The 24,410-nt window shown below is 36.4% G+C and overlaps 2 protein-coding genes and 1 long non-coding RNA gene across 7 annotated transcripts; all 3 read right to left on the bottom strand.

Moving 5' to 3' along the window:
* Window positions 1–2,685: 2,685 nt before the first annotated feature.
* Window positions 2,686–7,674, bottom strand: LOC306875140 (uncharacterized protein). 5 transcript variants are annotated; one of them, XR_013784709.1, is made up of 6 exons: window positions 7,434–7,484; window positions 6,429–6,456; window positions 5,481–6,191; window positions 4,823–5,235; window positions 4,515–4,607; window positions 2,686–3,815 (listed from the first exon to the last, which is right to left on the bottom strand). XR_013784709.1 is itself a non-coding variant. In XM_079425569.1 (6 exons), exons 3-6 carry the CDS (start codon window positions 5,772–5,774, stop codon window positions 3,501–3,503), a joined length of 855 nt encoding a protein of 284 aa, XP_079281695.1. In that variant the 5' UTR covers window positions 5,775–6,191; window positions 6,429–6,456; window positions 7,434–7,613; the 3' UTR covers window positions 2,686–3,500. The 5 variants fall into 5 exon arrangements, 3 of the variants coding, with proteins under 3 accessions (XP_079281695.1, XP_079281697.1, XP_079281696.1); XM_079425569.1 differs by having other exon boundaries at window positions 5,083–5,235; window positions 7,434–7,613; XR_013784710.1 differs by lacking the exon at window positions 7,434–7,484 and having other exon boundaries at window positions 6,429–7,090.
* A 7,888-nt stretch (window positions 7,675–15,562) lies between these two features.
* On the bottom strand, window positions 15,563–16,987 carry LOC306875299 (uncharacterized protein; the record flags this gene model as incomplete). Its single annotated transcript, XM_079425767.1, has 1 exon — window positions 15,563–16,987. A coding segment is annotated over one exon (876 nt), but the record flags the coding sequence as incomplete, so codon positions are not given.
* Window positions 16,988–17,106: 119 nt separating this feature from the next.
* Window positions 17,107–18,741, bottom strand: LOC306875147. The gene is made up of 2 exons (XR_013784713.1): window positions 18,313–18,741; window positions 17,107–17,199 (listed from the first exon to the last, which is right to left on the bottom strand). It is a non-coding gene; the product is annotated as an uncharacterized lncRNA (long non-coding RNA).
* Window positions 18,742–24,410: the final 5,669 nt, after the last annotated feature.

Here is a 24,410-nt window from a genome sequence, read left to right as displayed (position 1 = left end):
TTAATACAAGTCTCATACGAGATCATACAGATATAAATACATCCTCTTCTCCCGTAAAAGACATCCAAAAGAAGAAAACGACTACAATAGCCTTAATTCAGTCTCCCTTGTCAAAAATGAAAGAGAAATTTTCACTCCTGGAAATAGATGTGGTGGAACTAAAATAATTAATAGTCCCAGCTAAAAGACAACAGCCACTTGGAGCAGCGTACAAAGGACATGCTGAGAATACCTGCTGAGAAACAAAGAACAGAAGGAACTTCACCAAGCCAGAGAAGAGCTTTCAGGAGACAAGTAGCTGAAATTAATACAGAAATGGAGGAAGAACTGTCTGTGTTGAAATCAGAACTTCGAAAGAAAGATGAACTTATAAATAACATGAAGGAACAACTTCTTCATGTTTCAACTTCCAAAGGATCTCACGCTAAACACTTCACCTGTCTCCCCACTGACAATCACCCGCAGTGGACCATCCTCACTCTTCATCAGATCCACAGACCAACATCCACAGCACTGCTCCAGATAACCTCACTCAAACAGAAGCTTTTATTCTCATCCACTCCAATAGAAAATACATAAATGAGAAACTCTTGTTTCCAAAAATGAAAGCACAGAAAACGTGGTGCCCAAATACAAGCAAGGCTCTTCAGATTTGATCTGATAAAAATCTGAAAGAAACTTACAAGCACATCATAATCCACACAGCGACAAACGACTTACGAGCAGCGAAGGGTAACGTGGCTCCTATGCTCAGAGCCTCAGAACGCTTCCCAGAAGCTAAAATAACTCTGTCCACGTTACTGCCACGGAGTGATGTGCCTTTTCACGTGATCCATGGAAACAATGTAGAACTTTCCAGAACCTGTGCATTCATTCAAACGTTCACCTGGCTTAAAGACATCCGGCCCCATCATATGTATGACTACATACACCTCAACAAGAAAGGAGTACAACTCTTCGCAAGAGTGCTGAAAAGCACAGTATTTGGTAAAACAGAAAACAGCAGAAACCTACACAGCAAGAGCAGCTCCCAACCACAAAGAAACATCCATCCTCCTCCAAGAACCAGACAGGACTCGACCCCTGGACCCCATCACAGAGCTACGCCGCAGCAGCCCAACAGCCACAGAACCCTGCAGCCGGAATATTCAAGGCTTGAATTCAACAGCCTTTGGAAAAGATATATTCATATGTGCCATACAGAGGTGGGTAGTAACGAGTTACATTTACTTGAGTACATGTTTTGGGTAACTAAAACTTTTATAGTATATTTAAAGATGGGTACGTTTACTCTTACTCAAGTACATTTTTAGTGAAAAACGGTACTTTTACTTCGTTACTGTGGGCGACTCTCCTCTAGTTACTTTATCTTAATGCAATACAAGTTAAATATGCTTCAATATATTCCAAACGTGCCATCTACTTTTCTCTGGGCAATGAGCGATGCCCGTTCATGAATAATTCATTCTTTTGAGTCAATTCTGTTCAAAGGCTTGATCAAACCAGTGAATCGTTTCGTGAATCAGTTTGAATGATTCGTTCAGTTCAGCTGAGTCGTCTGAAGCGGTTCTCACTCAGGGTTGTAACAGAGAGTTTAAGAACATCAAGAGCGTTGAGCGACCTGTTCCAGGATGAATGCATTTGCCTAGACACAATTAATACAGATATTTTCACAATATTTACACTTGCAGAAATATAGGCTACATTTGTGCATTTTGCAGAACAGACGGAAGAAAATCCGTCAATGTGCATTTGTTTCGTTATGTTCAGGTGTTCTGTAGCCGGTCATGTGAGGAGTTTACACTCTTCTCCGTGTCAGAGGTCAGTGGTATACATACATTATACATATATAATACATAATTAATATACTTTAAAATATACGTTACAGTTTTTCTCAATTGATTAAACACATTTCTTGAAACTATGCCTCGTATTCTCAAAACAGTAAACATGAATCCATAACTTCTAACTCAATTCCCCAAACGTCCTATATTCAGGTCAAAATGAAGCTCTTCACTCAAAACAACTTAATCTTGCTGAAAAACCAAACTTTGCTCTCAGACATAACACACAAACAGTCAAAAACACACACACTAAAACACAGTTTTACACACTGATGAGATCAATTCAAAACAATACTACAAAACCCGGTGATAAGTGTTGCTCGTGTTACTCCCCAAATGTTTTATTCCTCAATTTAATGTACTGTAGAGTACAGTACAATACAGCAAACAACAAAAAGAATAATTCTGCCCCAGTATCCCGTCTTTGGTCAAGGGACTATACAGGCTATACTGGCCCGGTTCAGGCAGCGGGGGTAAAATCCTCTTGCATGCCTGATGTCCTTCACTGAAAACCCTAATAAGTTTACTGAACTAAATTGATTGAGTAAACTCGTTGCCTCAATTCAATTGAGTAATGGAGTCTCCCAAAACTTGCATATTAAAGTTAATTTAACTTGGCGGTTTTGTAGACTATACTTAAATCGTTCAGTTCACCAAATTTGGTGCTTATTTATTGTACTTACACGATTACGTTCACTTAACTTGGTATTAATTTTAAGTGTACTTATACATTTAAGTTAACTCAACATGGAAATGTAATAAACTGTTGAATGATGTTCTTATTTTTTACTGCAAGCCCTGTGCACACTGAATTTAAATAAAACAAATGAACAGCATATTTAATCTTTGACTTTTTATTGACAAAATGTCACAATATTAAAGTACAGTAAACACTATACTGTAATGGATATGGGTCATAGCTACACTGTAAAGGTTGTAACAAAATTAACTAGTGCAGTACATCAATTGTACAACTCTACACATATATACTTCACTCAAGTATCACAATTATGTTAATGTAAACATAGCTATTACTTTTGACTGTTTCAGCTTTGTGCAAACATGGCGAACTAAAAACATACTCAGTGTCTTTCACCAAAATTTCACAGTATTACAATACAAACTATACTGTAGTTGAAATTTACTGGGTCACAACCACACTGTAAAAGTGGTAACAACAGTAAAAATGTCCAACATAAGTGCAATTGTACAACTCTGTGCACTTAATAATTACACTTTTTACTCCTCACAATTGTTAATGTACTAAACATGTATGCCAAGTATAATAATTACTTTCTTACTACATTTCAATGTTTAAGCTTTGTGCAAAGACTGCAAACTAAAATAAAACATACTGAACATGTTCAGTGCCTTTGGCCCAAATGTCACAATATCACAGTCCAAACTATACTGTAATGAAAATATTACTGGGTCACAACCACACTACAGAGGTGTAACAATGGTAACAAGTAACTACTGTAACGAGTTACCCAAAGTAACTACTGCACATCAGTTGTAGAACTCTGCATTTAACAATTTAAACATACTTTTTATTCTTCATAAATGGATAATGGAGATAACTGGATAATTAGATTAATGGATAACTTTGTTTAAAACCCCAAACAAAGAGTGGTGTTAAAGTATCTGTGACGTTTCTTAAGCAAATAGCTGGTTTGCCAGAGACTGCACTCTAGGCTTGAGAGCATTCTGTCCCATTGACATTAGTACACGCTGGATGAAATCAAACGTGTTGGCGAGTGATTTTGGGTAATTCAGGTCTAGTGCGCAAATCAGACCAAAGAGAAGACAGATTGCCTGTGGGAGGTCCTGCATTTTGTCCATCACCACTTGGCCTTCAAGAATTATTCCAATCGAAGAAGTCAAATGCAAGGAGTTGGGGGGCTGAAGATCAGTGTCCTCGAATAAGATCCCCACTGGCACATCAAGGATAGTGTTGCGATTATCAGCCACCTAGTGAAAAAACAGGTATAAACATAGTATTGAGATCAGGAATCAAAGGTTTATCATCAATGCATGTTTATCAGAATGTGCATTAAGTTTCAAATCACTAACCCTAATCCAACATTATACTGACATGTATACACTTGAATTTATGCAAATGTAGATGCTTCCTGCAAAGAATTTGGTATACACTTTTTAAAGTATGCATTATAAATGATATTTAATAAAGAAAAGTTGGCCACATTTGTATATTAAAGGAATACTTCACCCAAAATTAAAATATACTCACACTCAGGCCTTTCAATAAAGTAAAATATCCAGCTTCCGGTGGACCATATTCAATTTACAATAAAAGTGCAAGTAATGTGATGTATGATGTAGGATGTACCTTAAGTGTTTTGAACTACGAGAGGTGTTACTGTTACAGTTTCACTTTATAAAGTTTTAAATATGGATATTTTCTTACACAAACACATTGATTCATTTCACAATGCATTTATTAACCCCTGAAGCCACGTGGAGCAGTTTTATGATGGATGGATGGAATTTTTTGAGCTTCAAAATCTCATCCCCCATTCACTCCCATTATAAAGCTTGGAACAGCCAGGATATATTTTATTATAACTCTGATTGGGTGGCTTGAGGGTCAGTAAACATGGTGTAATCATTTGTGGGTGAACTATTCCTTTTAAGAACATATGTACTTACTAAACATGACTTGAAGAAAGAAGAGTCATCATCTCCAAGCATGATAGGCAGTCCTTGAAGAACAAGGGTTCGGACCTCAGTTGGCTGTGCTGACTTTAGAGGAAAACATGAAATTCTATTAATGCCAGAAAAACTCACTATCAATCTATTTTAGGCATTGTAATGAGAATATATGATTTAAATTAAATATTGGATTATCTATTATACATAACAGATTACTGATATGAAAATAAGAAATAAATTACATGTTGACAAAATTTAAAGGGATAGTTCACCCAAAAAATACAATTCTGTGATTGTTTACTCACCCTAAATTTGTTCCAAACCAAGCAGATTTGGGGCACCACTGACATGTACATACTAAAAAGAAATACTAAGGAAGACAATGCTGCCCCAAAATTGTTCAGTTACAAACATTCCTTTAAAATATCTTCCTTTGTGTTCAGCAGAACAAAGAAATTTATACAGGTTTGGAACAACTGCGGGTGAGTAAATGATGACAAAACTTCCATTTTTGGATGAACTACACAGTACCTTTAAGTTATGTTAAATAAGACAAATTGCTGACCTTTATTTGCTGTAAAAAGTTCAACAAGCGATGACCAGGAGTCCCCCTTCTGTTTTTAAAAAGCTCCATGAACCGTGAACTGTGTCTGTCCAGGTTTTCGTAGAATTCCTGCTTTAGATTTTTGCCCGTAATTCTGTTGAACTCCATGCAAACCTGGGGGGAGACAAGGCCAGGTCACAATCACATTAGATTTCACACAGAAATGCTTTACATGGCTAAGAAATAATTACGAAATAATGAAGAGGCTAAGAAAGTGTTTTTTGTTTGTTTGTTTTTTCTTTAAATGTGTTCTGCAAAAGTACTCCATGCCAACTTTACATTGCATAAGGGTGACTAAATGAGAAAATTGTTTGGGTGAACAGTCCTTTTAATGCATTGAAAACAGAAAGACGACTTACCTGAGGCTCACAGAAGAGGGCAGGCCAACGTTCAAGCACGTCACTGATTGCAGGTGCGGACTCAACCATCTCTTTACGCTTAAGTGCAAAAGTCAGGTCCATCTGTTGTGCCAGAAGGGATGAACTGGGTGTTCTCGTCTTCTTTTCATCTTGAATTTCTTTATGAACTGATTCAAGGCTGTCATCATTATGTCCTGGAAAGTTTGGAAGAAAGTTGATTTCACATTTCTTTGGCTTCTTTGTGTTTTCTTGATGGCATTCCTTCAGGGTTGTTTGTGCCTCTCCTTCCTCCATTAATGGTTACATCAGGGTATCCCAAGTTTCTCATCTTGGATCTAAAATTCCCCATTTTTAATTTTAGACTGTCCTTCTGTTTTTCCTTTCCTGTGATGAGGTAGAAAGTATCTCTGTGTCGGCTGTGCTTGCAGAGTCATCCAGTACTTCCTCTCGATTCAGTGGTACTAGTTCAATTACAGGAATGATTTTCAGTGTAGCTCTATCTTGAAGCTCTGATATGTCTGTTAGGTTGCAAAGTGCATTCCCAAAGTCCTGATCTTCATACTGAAGCGAAAAGTTGTAATTAAGCCACAAACTCTCTTTTAAAGCAACAACCAAGGCATCAACTGAATCAGGCTTCTTGGCCAGTGAGACCTTCCTTATGTCCCCTTCTGTCAGTATAACTCTTAGGAGAGTTTTCTCTTGAGAAGACATCTAACAAAGTAAAACATAGTAATTAATATTGACTGAAATGTGAACACACCAAGGAAAACTCCAAAATTGTATGAATTTTTGCCAGATGAACTTTTAAACTACTAATGGAGTTGAACGTACAAAGACAGTCATTGTGTAGGCATGGAAAGGGTACAGTTTTTGTATGAGCACCATGTTTTAAACGATAATGTTTAAGTACCACCCCTCTTTTTACAGAGTCAAAAATGCAATACTTACATTTCCACATGTCCTTGTCTCATCTCACCTATAACAGAAAAGTTGATAATATTAAATTGAACAAAGTCAGTGCAAAAACAAAGAAAATTGCACTATAATTAAGATGGTAATCTTACAATGTTATCTAACATAAACCTAAATGTGCAAATAAAGGTCTCTGGCTCTAAAAAGTGACAATTATCCAGGAAGGTAACGTTACATCAGACAGATACAGCTGTTAAATAAGTAAATCACTTTGTAGCTAATTACTGGTGACCAGTGTGAAGATGGTCTGTAATTTCACCATCTATGAAACGCCACTAGCTACCCTAATTAGGCTCAGCTAAAGAAAAACTTGCAATGTTCTCATAACATACAATTGACCTAGAATTCACTGTCAAAATGTCTAATTGTGAAAAAAGTCGAGTTCTCAAGGTATGATTGTGAAGATTATCCTCAAAATATTGTTAATTAATGACGACACTTACAAAGTTCGCCCGGGAAAAACTAACGTTAACGTTACCTCACATGGTCTAACATTAAGCAGTAACAATGTTCTTTCTCTCAAAGAAAAACGATTAGGTGACCATCAAATATGTAACAGTTACACCTCACTGGTGAAAAAATAAATACGTTGTCGTTTCAATAAAATTTTAAAATCACAAAATCATTAAGAAAAAGTCGTTAACTAATGGCAAGGTTGGAAAATTTGAACGGGGGGGCAACGTTAATTTATCTCAGAAGTGGCTGCCAAGTTCTTTCCCACAGAAATACACGTTTACACTACGATTAAGTGTATAACTAATATGGTTCAGTATTACAAATCAAATAAACAACAATCTGATATCTCAGTTATCATACCATCACAGATCCATATCGTTAACTTACTTGATGGCTACGCTGGCAAAGTTTGACCGGGAAATATTGTAATTATGGCTGCGTTGTCTTTTATTATAGAAACATACCACAAGGATTTAAACAAGCATATTTCACTTAAAATAACTATATCTATATAATTTTACTTACCGAACATAGAAGAAAACTTCGTCTTGAAACGTGGTGTCAAAAAGGGCAAAAGGACCAATTTTGAAATCCACCAATCATTGCATTAGTTCTCTTGTTGCTAGGCAGAACTCATTGCATGGCCAATCACAAGGAAGAATAGCGTAAGCATGATATGTGAGCGTCAGAACGTAAGCGCGGGCGCTTACGTAGACAACATCAGAAGAAGAAGAAGAAGAAGAAAGCGAAAGCACTTCCGCTAATACTAGTTGTATTGTGATTCCGTAGTTTTGCGTGTACTGTGTAGATTTTACAGGCTAGTTTACTATAGGGACCACAGAAAGACTGTTTAGTGTAGTAATTTTGGATACATTGTGTAGTTGTTTGGAGTTGTCAGTGTGACCATTAAATATACTGTTTTTACTGTTTTTCAAGAACTTCTTTCTCCTTATATATGCACACACACAAACACACAATTGAAATATCAAAATGCAGTTTATTTAGATTTTTTTTTTCCCCCATTGAAAATGATACGGTTTAGTAATGCTACGTAAATAATCGTCAATTTGCCACTTTTTCAAAACTGATTGAACAAATGGAAAACATTCTGAATAAGGGTGTCAAACAATTAATTGCATCCAAAATAAATAGTTAAATTTTATATATATTTTATATATCAATGTCACAAAAACACTTGTATATATACTGAAGTTAATTTATCAACTTTTTTCCTAAATAAAAATAAATAGTCTAAATTTATTCCCATTATGGTCAATAATTGTAATTGAAGCCATTTGTTTTCTGATAAAAAATAGAAAAGACCTTGCACTTAAAGGATACACACGGTATTAGAATTGTACAGTCAAGAAAACTACATTTGTGAAAATGACCATGACCTATTAATCGTGATTTTGAGCTCACAATACTTGAAATCTTACGTTTATGCATTTTGAAGATAAGTTAAATTAACTAATATTTTTAAGCAACAGGTTCAAAATGCAAAATTTTAAGTAATGTTTAGTCAACATTACTTGATTGTTTAAGTAAAGACAATATTAGGGTTTACAGTGTTGTGTCATTGTTCACAATCAACATGCTTAGTCATGATGTCAATATAACGGTGCACTCTGGAGGGAAGTTTGGATGACAGTAATAGCAACTGATAATGTAGGAAACCACTGAGAAATGAACATAATCAGTTGCTTGAATGTACCAAAGCAATCCCAACTTGTTCAAAAGAAGGAGAAGCTTTTTATGCTGTGCACGAGTGACTAGATCATGTGGAGGTTGAACAAGTAGTTTTGAGAATTGCATTTCTGATCTGAGAAATGCAGCAAAGCCTCTGAAAAAAAAAAAAACTCTTTAACCCTTTTATCTATCCATCGAAGATTCAGATTGATGTGTGATAAATTTAGACTCCTAGTGTTTGCTCTTGGGTAATTGTGTGCTAACTGAGCTCAAACTGCAGACTTGAGTGAACAATATTGAATGCTAGTGCTGTCTAAATGAGCACGTGGTGTAAGCGCTGAGAAATGAAGGGATTTGTGTGTAGAGTTTTACAGTAACAGTTCACCAAATCTGACTCGTGGGTCAAAGCAGAGAATAGTGTTTATAGTTCAGCAAAATGGGTGTGCTTTTTGAAAAATGCCATTATGGTTTTGAAATTTTAGTTCAAAAGCCTGGTTATAGTGTTTTAGCAATCGAGAAAAACTGTAACACTACTATTTGTACAGTTTTGCTTACAGTTATCCTAGTTCTCTTGGATATAAACTTTTGTTAAAGGGCAAAATGTAAAACATGAATGTAATTCAATCTTATCTTACAATCCTGAAATACATTCTACTTCTTAAGAACAACGGCTTATAAAAATACCTGTCATTTCTACAAGTTTAAATAACAGAGTAGCCCACTGCAACAAATCTAACTTGGTATTTTTATTTTTTGGTATTCAGCAGTCACAAATTCTAGGACAAGGTTTTCTTCTGGTATCTCCCACCCACCCAGATTCTGCTCAGTATAGCTGGTGATGCTACAACTAAGCATACAATTTATTAATTTAATGCAAAATTATGCAATATAAATGTAGATGCATGAACAACTGTACAAAATGTTGTTTCTGATGGAACTACTTAAAATCATGCTGTGACACTGTATATCATACCACATTTTTATATCACACTGTATAATATATATATTGTTTTGAATACAATATAATTTGTTTTTGCAATGTATTATTTGTATGGATTCAACATTTGACAAATATGCAAAACTAGGAGGAAGAATAAAGGCAAAACACTTTATTTTAAATCCCTTTTCACAGTTTTTTTTTTTTTGCCGATATTTCTAAATAGTCAGCATAGAAAAGGTGAGAAGTCTGCAAGTTGTGCTTATGTGTACCTATAGTGTGTTATATAATTATCTGGGCTCGGTCGCTGGTATGCATTTAAGCTTATACATTTGTGCTTAAAATGTAAACTTAAAATGTTTCAGAGTTGCAGAAAACATGCATCCTCTATACTCATGAAAAAGCTCTTACCGTCCTCAATAAAAGTGTGCATATAGCCTGAAATGAGGGTCAGCTTCATTATGTTATGTCACAGTTACGTCACCCTCATCATCATCATCATCCTCCGTTAGTTTTGGCAGGGCAGGCCCTGGCCAGTTTACTGCCCTAGGCAAGATTTTACCCGGTGCCCCTTGGCTCACATTAGTGAGTATTAACTAACAATGAACAATACATTTGTAAAAGCATAATGATTTTTGTTAGTGTTTAGTTATTGACAATCAACCTCATTTTAAATTGTTTCCAGTGAAACTATAAAAATATAGGTGCTGCCTAAGTCACTTTATAAATTAAACACAATTAAACATCTGGTATCCCAGCACAAAACTGTACTAGCATACAGTAGGCTACTGTTTAATCTTCAAAATACATTTGGAAAGTGTTCGATTCCCAGAAGATGGCAGCAATGTTCTACTAGCCCATTCTAATGTTTTCACCATGAATTATAGCCTACTGAGAAACGTGCATCTTTAAAGTGAATTTGACATTAATTTTACTAGTTTAATAAGCCCAGTTATAGGCCTGTACAAACATTACTAAAATAGCCAATTCAAATTAAAAATATCACAAATCCCCAAAAACTACACAACTATAGTGTAAAAATAGGATTAAACGTGTTGTCGTGTTACATGAAAAATGACACTTATGTCACAAAATCTGGGATCTCTGGAACTCCAGATATTGTTATTACCCTATTTTAAACTTTTAGACTATACACTGTAAGAAAAAGCTGAGCCAACTTTAAATTTTCAGGCAACCAGCTTCAGCAGATTTTTGAGTTTTCTCAACTCTTTGTTTTAAGTTTATACAACAAAAAGTTGAGATTCTCCTACAAAAATAAATTGAGAGAACTCAAAAATCTCCAAAAAGCTGGTTGCCTTAAAATTTTAAGTTGGCTCAACTTTTTTTTTTTTTTTTTTAGTTTTTATTTATTTATTTCTATTTTTTTTACAGTGCAGGCTTTCTAGACTAGGCCAAGATAAAATGTTACTAACTTTTACCTCATCTAGAGCCCTTAAAGGCACAGTATGTAATTTTCACCACTAGAGGGCACGCATTAAAAATAAACAAAGAAGCAAAGGTGTAGTTTGATGACGCTGAGACTTAGTGTGGAATCATGGGAGTTGTGGTCTTCGTCCCCACAGCTGATGCAATCTGACTGGACTCGGGCAGAAATCATGTTCATGGATGTGCTAATATATTAAAGATTTATTAACATCGTAGTATGAAGCACAGTGAGGCAGAAAGCCGTCGAGGCGAAACGCTGAATGAGTGCGAAGATTGACGAGCGTGACACAGCGTGAATGTAGCGGAGCTTTCACTTCTTCCGCTTGTGCTTATGTGTGGTAAACCAGAGCTGTTTTATCATACTAGATACATTTGAAAGTTATGTTATAATGCTACTCTGTGCGGTCGTCACCTGTATAATGAAATGCATAACATATTAAAGCGTCTTTGGTGTTTCCATGTTTTCTACAAAACAAAAGCGGAGCAAGGACACGGTCCGTTTCACTAGTTAAAATTGCTTATTTCTCTGGATTTAAACATTCTTCGAAACATTTGGGAAAATGTAAGTACACAAGTCAGCAAAATATATAACACTGTTCTAGTGGTTTTTGGATATTTTAATAAAAAATGTTATATATTGTGTTTTTAAATGCATAGGCTACCTCGTGTCTTTAGCGAACCGGGAGATCATTCATTACCTTCTTCCTCCTTCATTTTTTAAAGTTAGACATCAAATTTCTTAGTAGGCTATTCCTCAATATATGCGTTATAAACAATATAACAAGAAAAAAATAATAAAACATAAAAGAATGCCTGTTTTCTGATTATTTTGTTTTGTAAAAGTGTATAGGGTCGCTAGAGACACGAGGTATGTTAATGTGTGTCAGTATATTTTTCCTGCACAGCTATATTGCTACATATCTGACGACTCAATGTGCACTGCATCTTTATTCCTCGAGGTGGCACTGTTTGATACACAATGACAACGCCATGTTTCACTCATAATTACAGCAGGCATAAAACAAAAGAATATCAACAGCAAAAATTGAACTGGTTTGAATGGCTTTACTGCAGAGCAATTACTGTACGCAGTGAAATATGTCACTGTCATTTGATGGTGGATGTGGTGAATAAGCTGCCAGTGATCAAAATATTGATTTTGAAGTTATTGAAAACGATAGTTTTGAGAATATGGTTGAGATTGTGAATATGAGTCAGATGCTGAATGTACTGTGGAAGTGTGCTCTGACGATGCTTTAAATCAGGGGTGTCCAAAAATGATAAAAAAAGTGGTACGAATCTGCTGAGGTGGGCAAACTACGGGCGTTTTCATCCAGCCCATGAGGCAGTTGTTCCAATATGCAATATCAGTACAATCCAATAGATGGCGCTGTAGCCTGTAGTGCAGACGCCACCGGAGCGGATCTCGGCCACTCCAGTCGATCCGCGGCACGTTTCAGAAGCGGCTCTCCGCGCGGCTTCACCAAAGATAGATTTCTAGTCTATTTTTTGATGGACGCCGCGTTCAAGCCGCACAGCGAATACAAAATAAAAAGTCAAAATGGCTATATACACTACAAAACTGGCACAATAGTAAATAAGTTACATGTTTTAAAAATGTGAAAGTGTTCATTTGTTTTGAAAAATGCCTTGTATTGGAGCTGTTTTAAAAATGCTTAAAAGACTATCCAGTATCAAAACAAATGCTATCCTGCTGCTCACGGGTGCTGTCATTTTGTGGGGAAAACATGTAAATAATTTGTCATTTTATCTTGCAAAGATATGATTTCTTCTGTTTCCCACACATTTTTATGAAAATGGATATAGAACAGTTTTTTTCTGGATTACAAATCGTGTTTTTTCATCTGAAACGTGCTGTAATTTCCAAGGTGAAATATAAAGTAATCAAAGTCAAGCGCAAAGCGCACACATTATGATTGGTGATGAATGAGAAAAGGCAAAAGAGTTTGTATTGTGCATTTTCCAGCAATCACGCTGCTAGTTTCAGTTTCGCTTTAAATATTTAGGCTGGGCGTTTATAATATATGTTTATGGTGAATGCCACTATAATTTGTGCTTGTTTTTTTACTTATGTTTTTGTTCTTTTTTCTATTCTGAACACTGCTAAATTTACAGGACTTTTTGTGGAGTATAGGGAATATAAAAACATGTTTCTAATGTTTGTAAATGTTTCATTTATTTTACATTATTTCTGAATTCTGAATGAAATGATAAAATGTCTTATACATAGACTTGTACACCAATGCAACTCATCTGTGTGTCATAAAGTGCTCATAAAAATAGGCAGAGATGGTACAAGAAAAGAACTGCCATGCATGTATAAGTATACATACAGTACAGTAGTAAGTGAGAGTCAATTTAGAATAAAAAAAAAAATCAAAGCTTCATTTGTCAATCATATTATGCGGCCCCTCACTTAATGTGGAAAATTTCATGTGGCCCTCGAGTCAAAAAGTTTGCCCACCCCTGTTTTAAATCATCTGCTCACATTGAACCCTTTTAAGTTTCAAAAGGTAACGGGTTTCTTTCTTCTCCAGGGGGCGTATTACAGAAAGATCCTAACTTTACAATCTTATCTTATCTGTTTAGTAACCATGGTCATTTCAGTTAAGACCACATTCAGGACAAAAGCTACTACAGAACAGCATTTCCTATGTGTGTTATCTCATCTTAACTACAGATAGGAAAGGGGTATCACAAAACCTCCTAACTGTAAAAACTGTCTTAACTTCAGGACAACCCCACAGCTGTCCTAACTTCAAAATTATTTGAAAGCTAATGGAAAAAAAAAACGCTTACAACTGTGCTGTCCGACAATGGTGTTACATTTATTAATAGTTGAAAATGAAGAACAAAGATGTTTAATGGTAGAAAGACTCTTGGAGGACCCTGAAGATGTGTTATATTTTGATTACAAAACACTTATAAGTAATTACAGACTGCCACACAACATATTACAGGAACTGCAACCAGCGTTATAGAGACCAACAAAAGTGTCTCGGAACATGGTTGTAGTGCAAGTGACTAATGCCTTACGCTTTTTTTGCAAAAGGCGATTTCAAAGTGAAGTAGCGTTTGTTTCCCTCATCAGCAGCTCGCGCAGTGTCGGTTGCTTGGTAAGAGGATATGAGAGAGTGAAATTAGAGAAGTGAGAGAAATAAGGATAAAGGGGAAAATAACACAGAAAGAGAAAGCCTGGAAAATATTCTGTGTAAATAAAACATAATTTCCTCTGACTTGCTTTTCCAGTGCGGGGGAAGGGAAGAGAGCAGTTGTAGCAAGGCTGACATCATGCCACGGCAGTGCTACTATAGCTATAATATAAATAGCAATGGAGGAATTTTGGCCACTCATCTTGGCAGAATTGTTGTAATTCAGCCACATTTGGAGGGTTTTCGAGCATGAACCGCCTTTTTAAGATCATGCCACAGCATCTCAATAGGATTCAGGTCAGGACTTTGACTAGGCCACTCCAAAGCCTCGGGAGCGCTGTGAGCGGGCACCGCCGCCTCGGGAGCGCTGTGAGCGGGCACCGCCGCCTCGGGAGCGCTGTGAGCGGGCACCGCCGCTTGGAGAAGCGTCAAAAACTCCACCAATTCCCCAAAAGTCAAGCGGTCTAGCTCCCTCATCCACTCCTCATCGAGGGGCTCATCAAGGGCAAAGTTAAAGAAGTCCTTGAGAGCCACCTCGTTGTATCCTGGAGGATTCGTAAATAAGAAGGGTTCCTCACGTTAGGGGCTGGAGGGTGGGAAGAATCCATTCCCCGCTGAGTTCTCTGAGGTCGGCCATGTTCTGTCATGATACGTGCAGTGAAAATGAAGCGAGAACTCAAGTGCAGGGAAATGGTGGTTTTAATTATAAAACAAACAAAACAGAAACATAAATTACCCCGAGGGGAAACACAGACTGACAGAGCAATGCAAAAACGAGGACTAGAAACACACATGACTTACTGCACCAAGAACATATGACAACGTGGCCGAACAGGACTGCAAACACCAGGATCATTTAAAGGAGACAAACGAGGAGGAACCAGGTGTACACGCTGAGACAATTAGGGAATAACAAGGAGGGCGGGGTCAAACAATCAACCGGGGGAACACATGGAACAATCACAACACAAACCCATGTGCTCAGACATGACAGTGACATCTGGTGGCCAACCAGGGCACACCCACAGGATACGTGACAAATATATCAAATAACATGCTCTTTTTTTTTGTCCCACTGAAAATGTGCCTGGAGTCCACCTTTCTTATTATAACGAACTACACTTTCAATGTGATTTTAAACCATTCAAGTCAGGAAGACTTGCTGCACACACATCCTTGTGTAAGTGTTCTTTAGCCTGTTGATTTTCATTCATAGTATTCAGCTATGAAATATTAAGCAATAAGTTTAAAAATATTTTTTTTACCTTATTGGAATTGAAATAAGGAATTGACAAGAATTGGAATAATTAAAATTCAAACGTCAAATGTTCAAAAATTCAAATGTCCAACCTTACCCATACCCCACATTATTTATTCTGGCACCTTTCTATTCACACTGTTTTTACTTTTACTTAAGTACAATTTCTTAGTACTCTTTCCACCACTGGTATGTTTCAATGCTCAGATTTTGTCTGACCAGCACAAATCAAACAAGTGTTATTATACCACAAGCAATAGCAGCGGGAAATGACTGCTTCACAACATTGTCCTGTGAGCTTGAATCACAGACCTTCATAAAGACAAATATCTCTTGAAACCATACAATCATAAGATTACAACAATGGAAATAACAAAATAAAACAATACAATATAAGTGACTAATCAAAAAGTGAATAAATGAAATGAGTTTATAAATGACTTCAATCTTTATTATTTTAAATGATGAAATGGAATAATTAAATGATAAATGATTCAAAATAAACAAATTTAAAACAAGGTAAAACACAACACAAATGTAAGGTTGCTATGAGGAATCCTTATCATTCAACAGAAAGTCTTAATTGTGTTAGAATTTGTTAGAATTATTGTATTTTATTTGTTTCTAGATTAGTTAGTGCTCCAAGTACAAAACTTATCGAAGTACTACGTTGGTATTAATTGTAATAAACACTGTAACCCTACTGATCACAGTTTTTGCAACAGTAATCCCAGTTGGCTTCATTATCCGTGTAACACCACAGGTAACTATAGCCATGGAAGCCACAGCGGTGATTAGACCAGCATTTCTTGTCCTTCACAGCTGAGAAGCAGTCATCAGAAATACAGCACATGTCATCATTGCCATCATCTGTGTAGCACCACCTATATCCTGAACCATATGTGGAACAGGCATGGTTGCTGCGGCAGTACAGCCCGGTTTTAGCTCTGCTTCCCGACACTGGAGGACTGCAGTAGTCCCAGCTGTCGAAAAAGACACCATAACCGGTCCAGCACCAGTAGTAGTCCTCACCGTGTGTATCACATGGGTGATCATACCTGCACCAGTACCCGTCAACTGTGAGGTGTGAGTGCTGGTAACTTCTGACGGTCCTTTTCAGCGGGCGAGACACGTTCTGCACATCTATGGCCATTGGGTCTCCTTGGTTCACTGGCAGATTAATTAATTTGTCAAACATACCCTCAACCTCATTTAATTTATCACCGTCACCAAAACAATCACCAACAAAAATGTTAATTGACTGATCACTATAGAGTCTGCTGAGCTCATGGTTCAGGTCTGTGACTCTCATCAGGCGTATGCCACCTTCAGGCTGGTTTTCTCCCACACAGCCGAAGGAGAAAGACTTTGTGTCATCACTGCGGTGTTTATAGCAGACGGCCGTCCAGATGTGAGAGGGCACTGTCACCCTTTCAGACTCTTCAGAGATTTCTCTCTGTGGTATCCGTAGATTTGCATCGGGTACCGTACCTGTGACGATGTAGACTGTTGCAAAACCACCATCACTGTCAATCGTGCTTCTTAAGAAGCTTCTCAGCAGTTCTTCCAGTGGATACGGTTAAAGCCTGCATCTATAGGTGCAGCATTGGTCAGTGTGAACGCTGTCGTGGAGGCTTCTTCACAGTGGAAGCTGCTGGGGTTCAGGTGTCCACGATCATATCTGGTGTCTCTGTAGTCACTGCTGATGGCTTGATATCTTTTAATCGTGTTTCCATCAGAGTCCTTCTCTTGGACCATATAATCAGTTTGGGATTCAGGTTGGGAAATCTACAGAAGAAATATTATGTTAGATGGTTAGTTTGATGTTTTACCACTTTTAGAAAAGATTTTGCTTTTCTGTTCTGTTCTTTCTAGCTGCTTTATTTATTTATACAATTTTTTGGCTGAGATTTGTTTATAAATACAATTACTGTAATAGAGTGTTCCATGAAGTACTGTCCATCTAATGTATTTTATAAATTATTTAAAATTGCTATGTTTACATGTACACCAATAATGTGATTATTTCCAATAATAAAAGTGTGTTATAAAAATGATGAACTCAGATGCATTGGGCATGTTACAGGCCATGTTTTTACTTACAGCAAATGCAAAACATATTTCTATAGATGCACTGAATATTATTTGGCACCATGTTGAACATTAGCAGACACTCGCTGCTTTCTTTGCGCTGTCTCTGGATGAAGATGGAGCAGAGACTGCGCAGTGAGTTGTGTTGACAGTTTAGTGATTTGGAGTGAATAATGTCACGGAGTTCATACATGAAGTTGTGTGACAGCATTCATGTATATCCGAGCACATGCGCATTTTGATCAGACCAGTAATAATCTGATTAAGATGTGTTTACATGTCTGTTTATTGTGATTAAAATCAGCGTACGCCACATAGTTTAAAGGGATAGTTCACCCAAAAATGAAAATTAGCCCATGATTTACTCAAGCCATCCTAGGTGTATATGACTCTCTTCTTTCAGACGAACACAATTGGAGTTATAATAAAATTTATCCTGGATCTTCAAAGCTTTATAATGGCAGTAAACAGGTGGGAAGCTTTTGAAGCTCATAAAAGTCCATCCATCCATCATAGATTGAACTGCTCCATGCGGCTCCGGGGGTTAATAAAGGCCTATCCCTTTAATGTGAGTATGGTTACTATGATTATGAGCTTAATCACATTAGTTTGACTGAAAAATTATGTTTACATGAGGTAAAGTTTAATCACATTATTTCCAAAATCCCATTATAATCGCATTATGAGGATGCATGTAAATGTGCTGAGTGACAAAACAGTATGAAGAGACCAATAATTCAATTACCTGCTAATGAGGGTGAAGTGCTAATACAATTCTTTTGTTAGACAGTGAGAGAAGCACATAGTTACCTGTGGCTCGACGTGCCAGTTTTCTGTCCTTCCAGCGATGCTTGAGCATTCAGGGTCCAATGTGTAAGCGCTGTAGAAGGGGATCCTGTGATGAACTGAGTACAGCGTAGCGTAAGAAAAACCTCCATATTCTGACAAATTTCTTTACCATTCTGACCAATTCCTCTCGGTTCAGTATCTTTGTAAAAGAACCCTTTACACTCATCAAAACTGGTGACCACTTTTGCCTGAGCACTGAATGCTCTCAGCAGAATACAGGTGAGCAGAGCCAGAAGAAACATGATGTGATGCTGCTCGTGCTATACACACACCAGAATCACAGCTGCTTTAAATACACAGCCAGAGTCAGAGATGCTGTTGTGGGTGTGACTGAAAATAACACATCAGAAGAAATGAGGAATATGAAGGAACCTGGTCTAATTTTAGAGTGCTCACATGTACTGGAAATTTGATTTCATAGAAATCATTTGGAGAACTTTTAAATGCTGCTCTGTCACATAAATGCAGTGTTTGCAGTTTATTCTTCAATTTTCTGATACATGCTGTTTTCACTTCTGTATCTGGAGCAAGAAGCAGGCGTTTTTGAAAGTCAGCATTTTTTTTTTTCTTGCTTCGTGGTCAATCAGAGCTTGTTTCACCCAACAGTGAGCAAAAAATTGGGTTCTGAACCCCCACACAACTAACTAACTAAGCATTAAATAAAAACACAGGGTCTGTACGGGTTTCCTGACTGGCAGCCAACCACTACAGCTTCTGTGGTGAAAGAATCATTGACATTTAGTGTGAACGCTATTTACAATAACAGGTGAACACGTTAACAAACAAAGAAAGAACACAATGAAGACAAATCACAATATAAATACACATTATGTACATGGGCACTAACATTTCATGATCTTAAAGTCAACCACAATTTCCTCAACGACTACTCCAAGAAGAATTTCTGGCCAGGACACCTCACGCTCATCCAGCAGGCCACCCTATAATCCCACAACAATTTTTCATTGGGCAATATCACTACAAAAATAAAATTAAAAATTTCTCAGGTGATGGACAATAAATTGACATTGACACACCAACCTGAAAAAAACTAGTTTTACTGATGCATAACTGTTAGTAGATGTAACCTGATTTCTCCAGTTAGCTAGATGTTTTATTGACAATTTGATGCAGCTGAAAGTGCTTGACAAAATTTGATGAAATAATAATTTTATCAAGCAGTGATCACAAATCACATCTGGTGTGTGTTGTTTAGGTTTATTAGTTTCACATTCCGTATGGTGATGGCTGACGTGAAACTGAGGTTTCGACACGATGTCGAGATCCCGAGGCGCAGATGTTTGGAAACACTGCTCCGAAGCGTGATTCGAAGCACCCATGTCATGTGACTAAAGCGATTCAAAGCATCGTGTCACGAGTGTTTCGAGGGGTGGCATTCCTGCCGATTCTGTGTTTGATTGACAGGGTCGGGAACAACTCACACAATCACACATCTGTCTCAACCTAACTCAAAATATAAAAGTGGAGTTAACGCATCTTCACTTCGAGGATTTTTTCAAAGGCTGGAGAAATTCTATGTAAAAAAAGAAGTAGGCTAAATCCATCAACAGCATAACAATTCACATTTTTAAATAAAAATCTTTATATGTAATAAAAAAAATAAGACATTGCGGCTTGATGTAATTTATTGTCTATTTTTCATTACCAAAATAACACTTATTTATTCACAAAGAGTTTATTCAGATGTCAGACCGATGTTTCAACACTTTACAAGAACAGAACAATAAAAACACACATTTAATTGTTGTTATAATTTTGTAAAGATGACTGCTTCACCCAGGTTTCGAACCCAAGGAGACAGCGTTCCATTCAAGAACATTAACCACTCCCCCACATCACTTAGTGGACCAACTAACACAACATACGTTATAATTCATCAATTCGCTTAACTGTTTCTTCGTCCACGCTGTTTCAGAGCAATACTTGAAAATGATCACTGGGCATCACCGTAGAGACGGGTGTCAAAATATTTCAAATCCTCGACACATGTGCTTCAACTGCTTTACGAAGCCTCACTCTTCCCACCACTAATTCTGAAATCTCATCCTGCTTTCAAGTTTTATAAATTTTTAAATCATTATGCAGCAATTTTTGGGCTAAAGTCACATAGACTCTCAGACATCATGAATCTGCGTATGAACCTCAACAATGCTGACAGTCAACTCTGAACAACACAAAACAAGCTACTAAAGTCACAAAAAAGGTTTGCATTGATTGTCACCATTGTTGAGGTTCATGCTCTGATTCTTGATCTTTGTGTGAGTCAAAAAGACACAGCTCAAACCACTTCCTATATGATGAAAGAGAAAATTACAATATCTGACTATCATAACATCACAAAACTAACAGCTAACATTGTCAGACATGAGATTCCTGATATGATCTGTGAACTTGACCGCTACACTGAGTCGTCATCAATAATTTATCAAGATTACGGCAAGCCGTTTTAGCATTTAATCTATAAGCCGTACTAGTATCTATTTTCATGCTACTAGTACTTATTTTTTAGATACTAGTATCTTTTCCTTTAAGTACTAGTGCTTATTCTTTAGCTACTAGTGCCTTTTGTAAAGTTACTAGTACTTATTCATTAGGTACTAGTGCTTATTCCAATAGTGACTAGTACGTAATTATGCTTTACTTGTTAAGGAAAACTTAGAACTAGTAGTTATTTTTTAATCACTAGTAACTTTTTAGATCAAAGATATCCTGAACTTAATAGATACTAGTACTGTTTAAATTTGCATTTCTGCTCAGTATGCTAATAGTATGTTGAATATTAATGAACCAACAACATATAAGAGAGAGATTAGACAGGAAACGGAAATAAGGAGACAGAAAGAAGAGGATGAGAAGGGAGAAAAAAGAAGGTGCAACATGGCAGAAGTGCTTATACAAATATGTAGAAAATGCAAGTTTGTTGAAAGATCACTAAGTCAGGGAAACCTTAGAAGTGCACAGTTGATGGCCATTGAGTCATCATTATTAAATTTGAGAAGAGTTGAAGGACTGTTATCTTCTGAAACGATGGAAGAACTTGTCAGTGGCCTATCAGATCTCAGAGTTTTCCTCAGACAGTCACTCAGGGAGTGCGGAGAAGAAGCTTTCACAGTCCCTCGAATTCGCTCAGGTAGGCTATCAATACAGATATTATGGAGTCACGGCATCTTTCAGCTACGAGTGAAACGCGAGGCGGCGGTCTAATAGCTCCCCCGCCGAACAGCAGCCCATAACCGGCTCAGATTCTGGCGACACACCGGCAAGAGAATTAGCACTATTTAGGTGAAAAGTGATTATAGAGACTTGGGTAAAGTTGGTTTTATATTGGCACATTCACAACATTCACACATTTCCGCGTTCAATAACTTTCTAATTATATGTGCAATAAAGTTATTTTTTGCAAATTCTAATCAGCGACATCATTGTCAACCTAACGTTACTACATTTTTTTTCACAATCAATCAAGTTGGGCAAGTATTGTTTTAATGTCATATTTACTTGCGATTGTCCGCTGAATGTCCATGTAGTGTGCTTAACAAACTAATTGAATGCAGAAGTCCGAATGTGCGGGAAAATTGTATAGTTAAGAGTATAAACAGTGCTAGTGATCCAAGCAATTTAGCCTTACCTATTGAAAATATTTTGGCATTAATGTATTGTATCGATTATTAGCTATAGGCCTTAGCCATGTAAGTGACTGTTTAAAAAGCTTTTGACAATGAATCATTCATTTAAATGTAGGCCTATAAAAAAAATTAACTACTACAAATAAAACCAAAACACATGGTTCAAACATTGTAACCACAAATGAAACAGATGGTTTTGCTACAGTTTAGCCGGTAGGCTATTTGTAGTAAAACTGTGGTTATACCAATGGTAAGCAGTCTGCCAAAAAACAGACTTTTACTGTAATAAAACTATGGTTCATTTTCGTGAGGGATGATTCTTCTAATAATGAAACAAGTAGGCCTATTTACAATTATAATTATAAGAGAAAAATTATAAATGAGACACTGATTCATTAATCCATTAATTAGTATTCAATATTTCATTGAAATATTAAAGTTTTTAAGACCGAAGCAATGAACATTTTTACTTCTAGTAAATGTAGACGTTATTTTGTTTGTCTCATGGTTTTTTCTTCAGAATCATGTCGATTTCTATTTAAAAATATTCCAAATGTATCCAGATTCGTGCAACTTTAATAAGTGTGCTGCTTCTCAAGTAGGCTAAATGTGATTTGTCCAGTATACTTTTACACAATCAACAAGACTTAACAAGGCGAACCTTTTATTTTGATTTAAATGTCTGTTTCTAATTGTTGCTAGTGAATTTTGCTTAACAGCACTTGTATAATGGTTCTGTGTATATTAATAGGTCGGCGAGGGAGACCCAAAATCACAGTGACGAGACAGCAGTTGGAATTCTTTATGGCACAGGGCTACACCATCAAGCGCATGGCTCGACTTTTGGGATGTTCTGCATCGTTTCTATATAAGAGGACAAAAGCACTGGGGATGTCAATTAGGCAATCAAGTTCACTGACTGACGAGGAGTTGGAAAGGCACGTTAGACGACTTCATAGACTCTATCCTAGATCTGGAAATGAGGTCACTTTTTTTTACTTTTTAAAATTTTTAACATCTATATGATAATTTAATTTTAAATATGAATTTATTTTAATTTAATTGTCATTGTACTTCAGTTAGCCTATTCATTTCAAGTTTTGTTCTACAACATTAAATGACTGTAAATATGAACTTTGTAGCTACTGATTTTTTTTAAACGGTGTTAACAATATTCTTTATATCTTATAAAACCAACTGGGAATTATGAACATGCAAATACAAACATAAAATACATTTGAATTCATACCGGTTTGCAGAGTGTGTTATAAAAGTGAGTAAATTATAAAAATGCTTTTTATTTGGTGTTTTTTTTTTATGTTAAGACTGAAGTTCTTAAATGATAATACTTTCAATCAGATTCTTTGTCATTGTTTGCATACCACATCACAGATGATGAGAGCATTACTGCGAGCCGAGGGATTGCTGGTCACACGACACAGAGTGAGAGTGATGTTAAGAAACATTGACCCAGCAGCTGCTGCACGTAGATGGAGTGCTGCTGTGGCCAGAAGAACATATCATGTGCCATATCCAAACAGTCAATATGCGCCTTATCAGGTATTTACAATTTTGTTAAACCCCATGTTCTGGTGTGACTGGCTTTTTTGTTAATTAATAAATTAAAGAAAGCAAACAAATAAATAAATAAATGGAAATTCTAGGTCTAATTCTAGTTGGGGAGTGATCATTTTAACTGATTTGCAAATAATAATTTAAAATATGCACTCATGCACTTTTATTTGTTTGCCAAATATGTTGAAAATGCAGAGCAGTTGTCTCATTCAGCTTCTTGTCACATTCAGCTAGGAATCACATGAATCGTGTAAATCAGTGGTTCTCAAACTTTTTAAACAAAGTACCACCTCAGAAAATATTTGGCTCTCCAAGTACAACCATAATGACATTAAAATATATAGAGTAATAGGCCTAACTATTCAGCTACAGCTCTGCACAGTAAAAAAAAACACTTTACCATTGTAAATACACAGTTTGAACATTAACTGCACTGTGCTTACATACAGGTAAATAAATAAAAAACTTCAATAATTAATTAAAATGTGTTTTACCTAAAAGTTAAATAAGAACTGTACTGTATTTAAATGTAATAGCAACTTTACTTTATTAATAAAGATTAAATTCAAATGTACTGTTTTAACTTTAATTTAGATGTATTTGAGTGATTCCTCTGCGTGGCACTAGAGGAAGTGGTACTCTAGCTCCTTCTAGTGCTGGATATTACTGTCGCTAGTTCAACATTTCATCTGTAAAACAGTTGTCATGCATTGAATGTGTCATCTGTAAAATATACAACATGTTAGCTGATATGAAACTGTGTTTAAACAAGTAAAAACTAATCTTAATAGACAATTACATTAATTAGAAAAAATAACTGGTGCACTTCTTATAAAA

The sequence above is a fragment of the Barbus barbus genome, assembly GCF_936440315.1.
Source record: "Barbus barbus genome assembly, chromosome: 9".
Taxonomy (NCBI): Eukaryota; Metazoa; Chordata; class Actinopteri; order Cypriniformes; family Cyprinidae; genus Barbus; species Barbus barbus.
Note: the sequence above shows the minus strand (reverse complement) of the source record. Positions and strands in the feature narration are given on the sequence as shown.

Bases quoted from the DNA above. Each gene is read 5' to 3' on its own strand.
- LOC306875140 (XM_079425569.1), bottom strand. From the start codon at position 5,774: ATGGAGGAAGGAGAGGCACAAACAACCCTGAAGGAATGCCATCAAGAA. The intron at 5,236-5,480 runs GTAAGTCGTCTT...GTCTCCCCCCAG, and splicing joins CCCTCTTCTGTGAGCCTCAG to GTTTGCATGGAGTTCAACAG. The intron at 4,608-5,082 runs GTCAGCAATTTG...TTTCCTCTAAAG, and splicing joins ACTTTTTACAGCAAATAAAG to TCAGCACAGCCAACTGAGGT.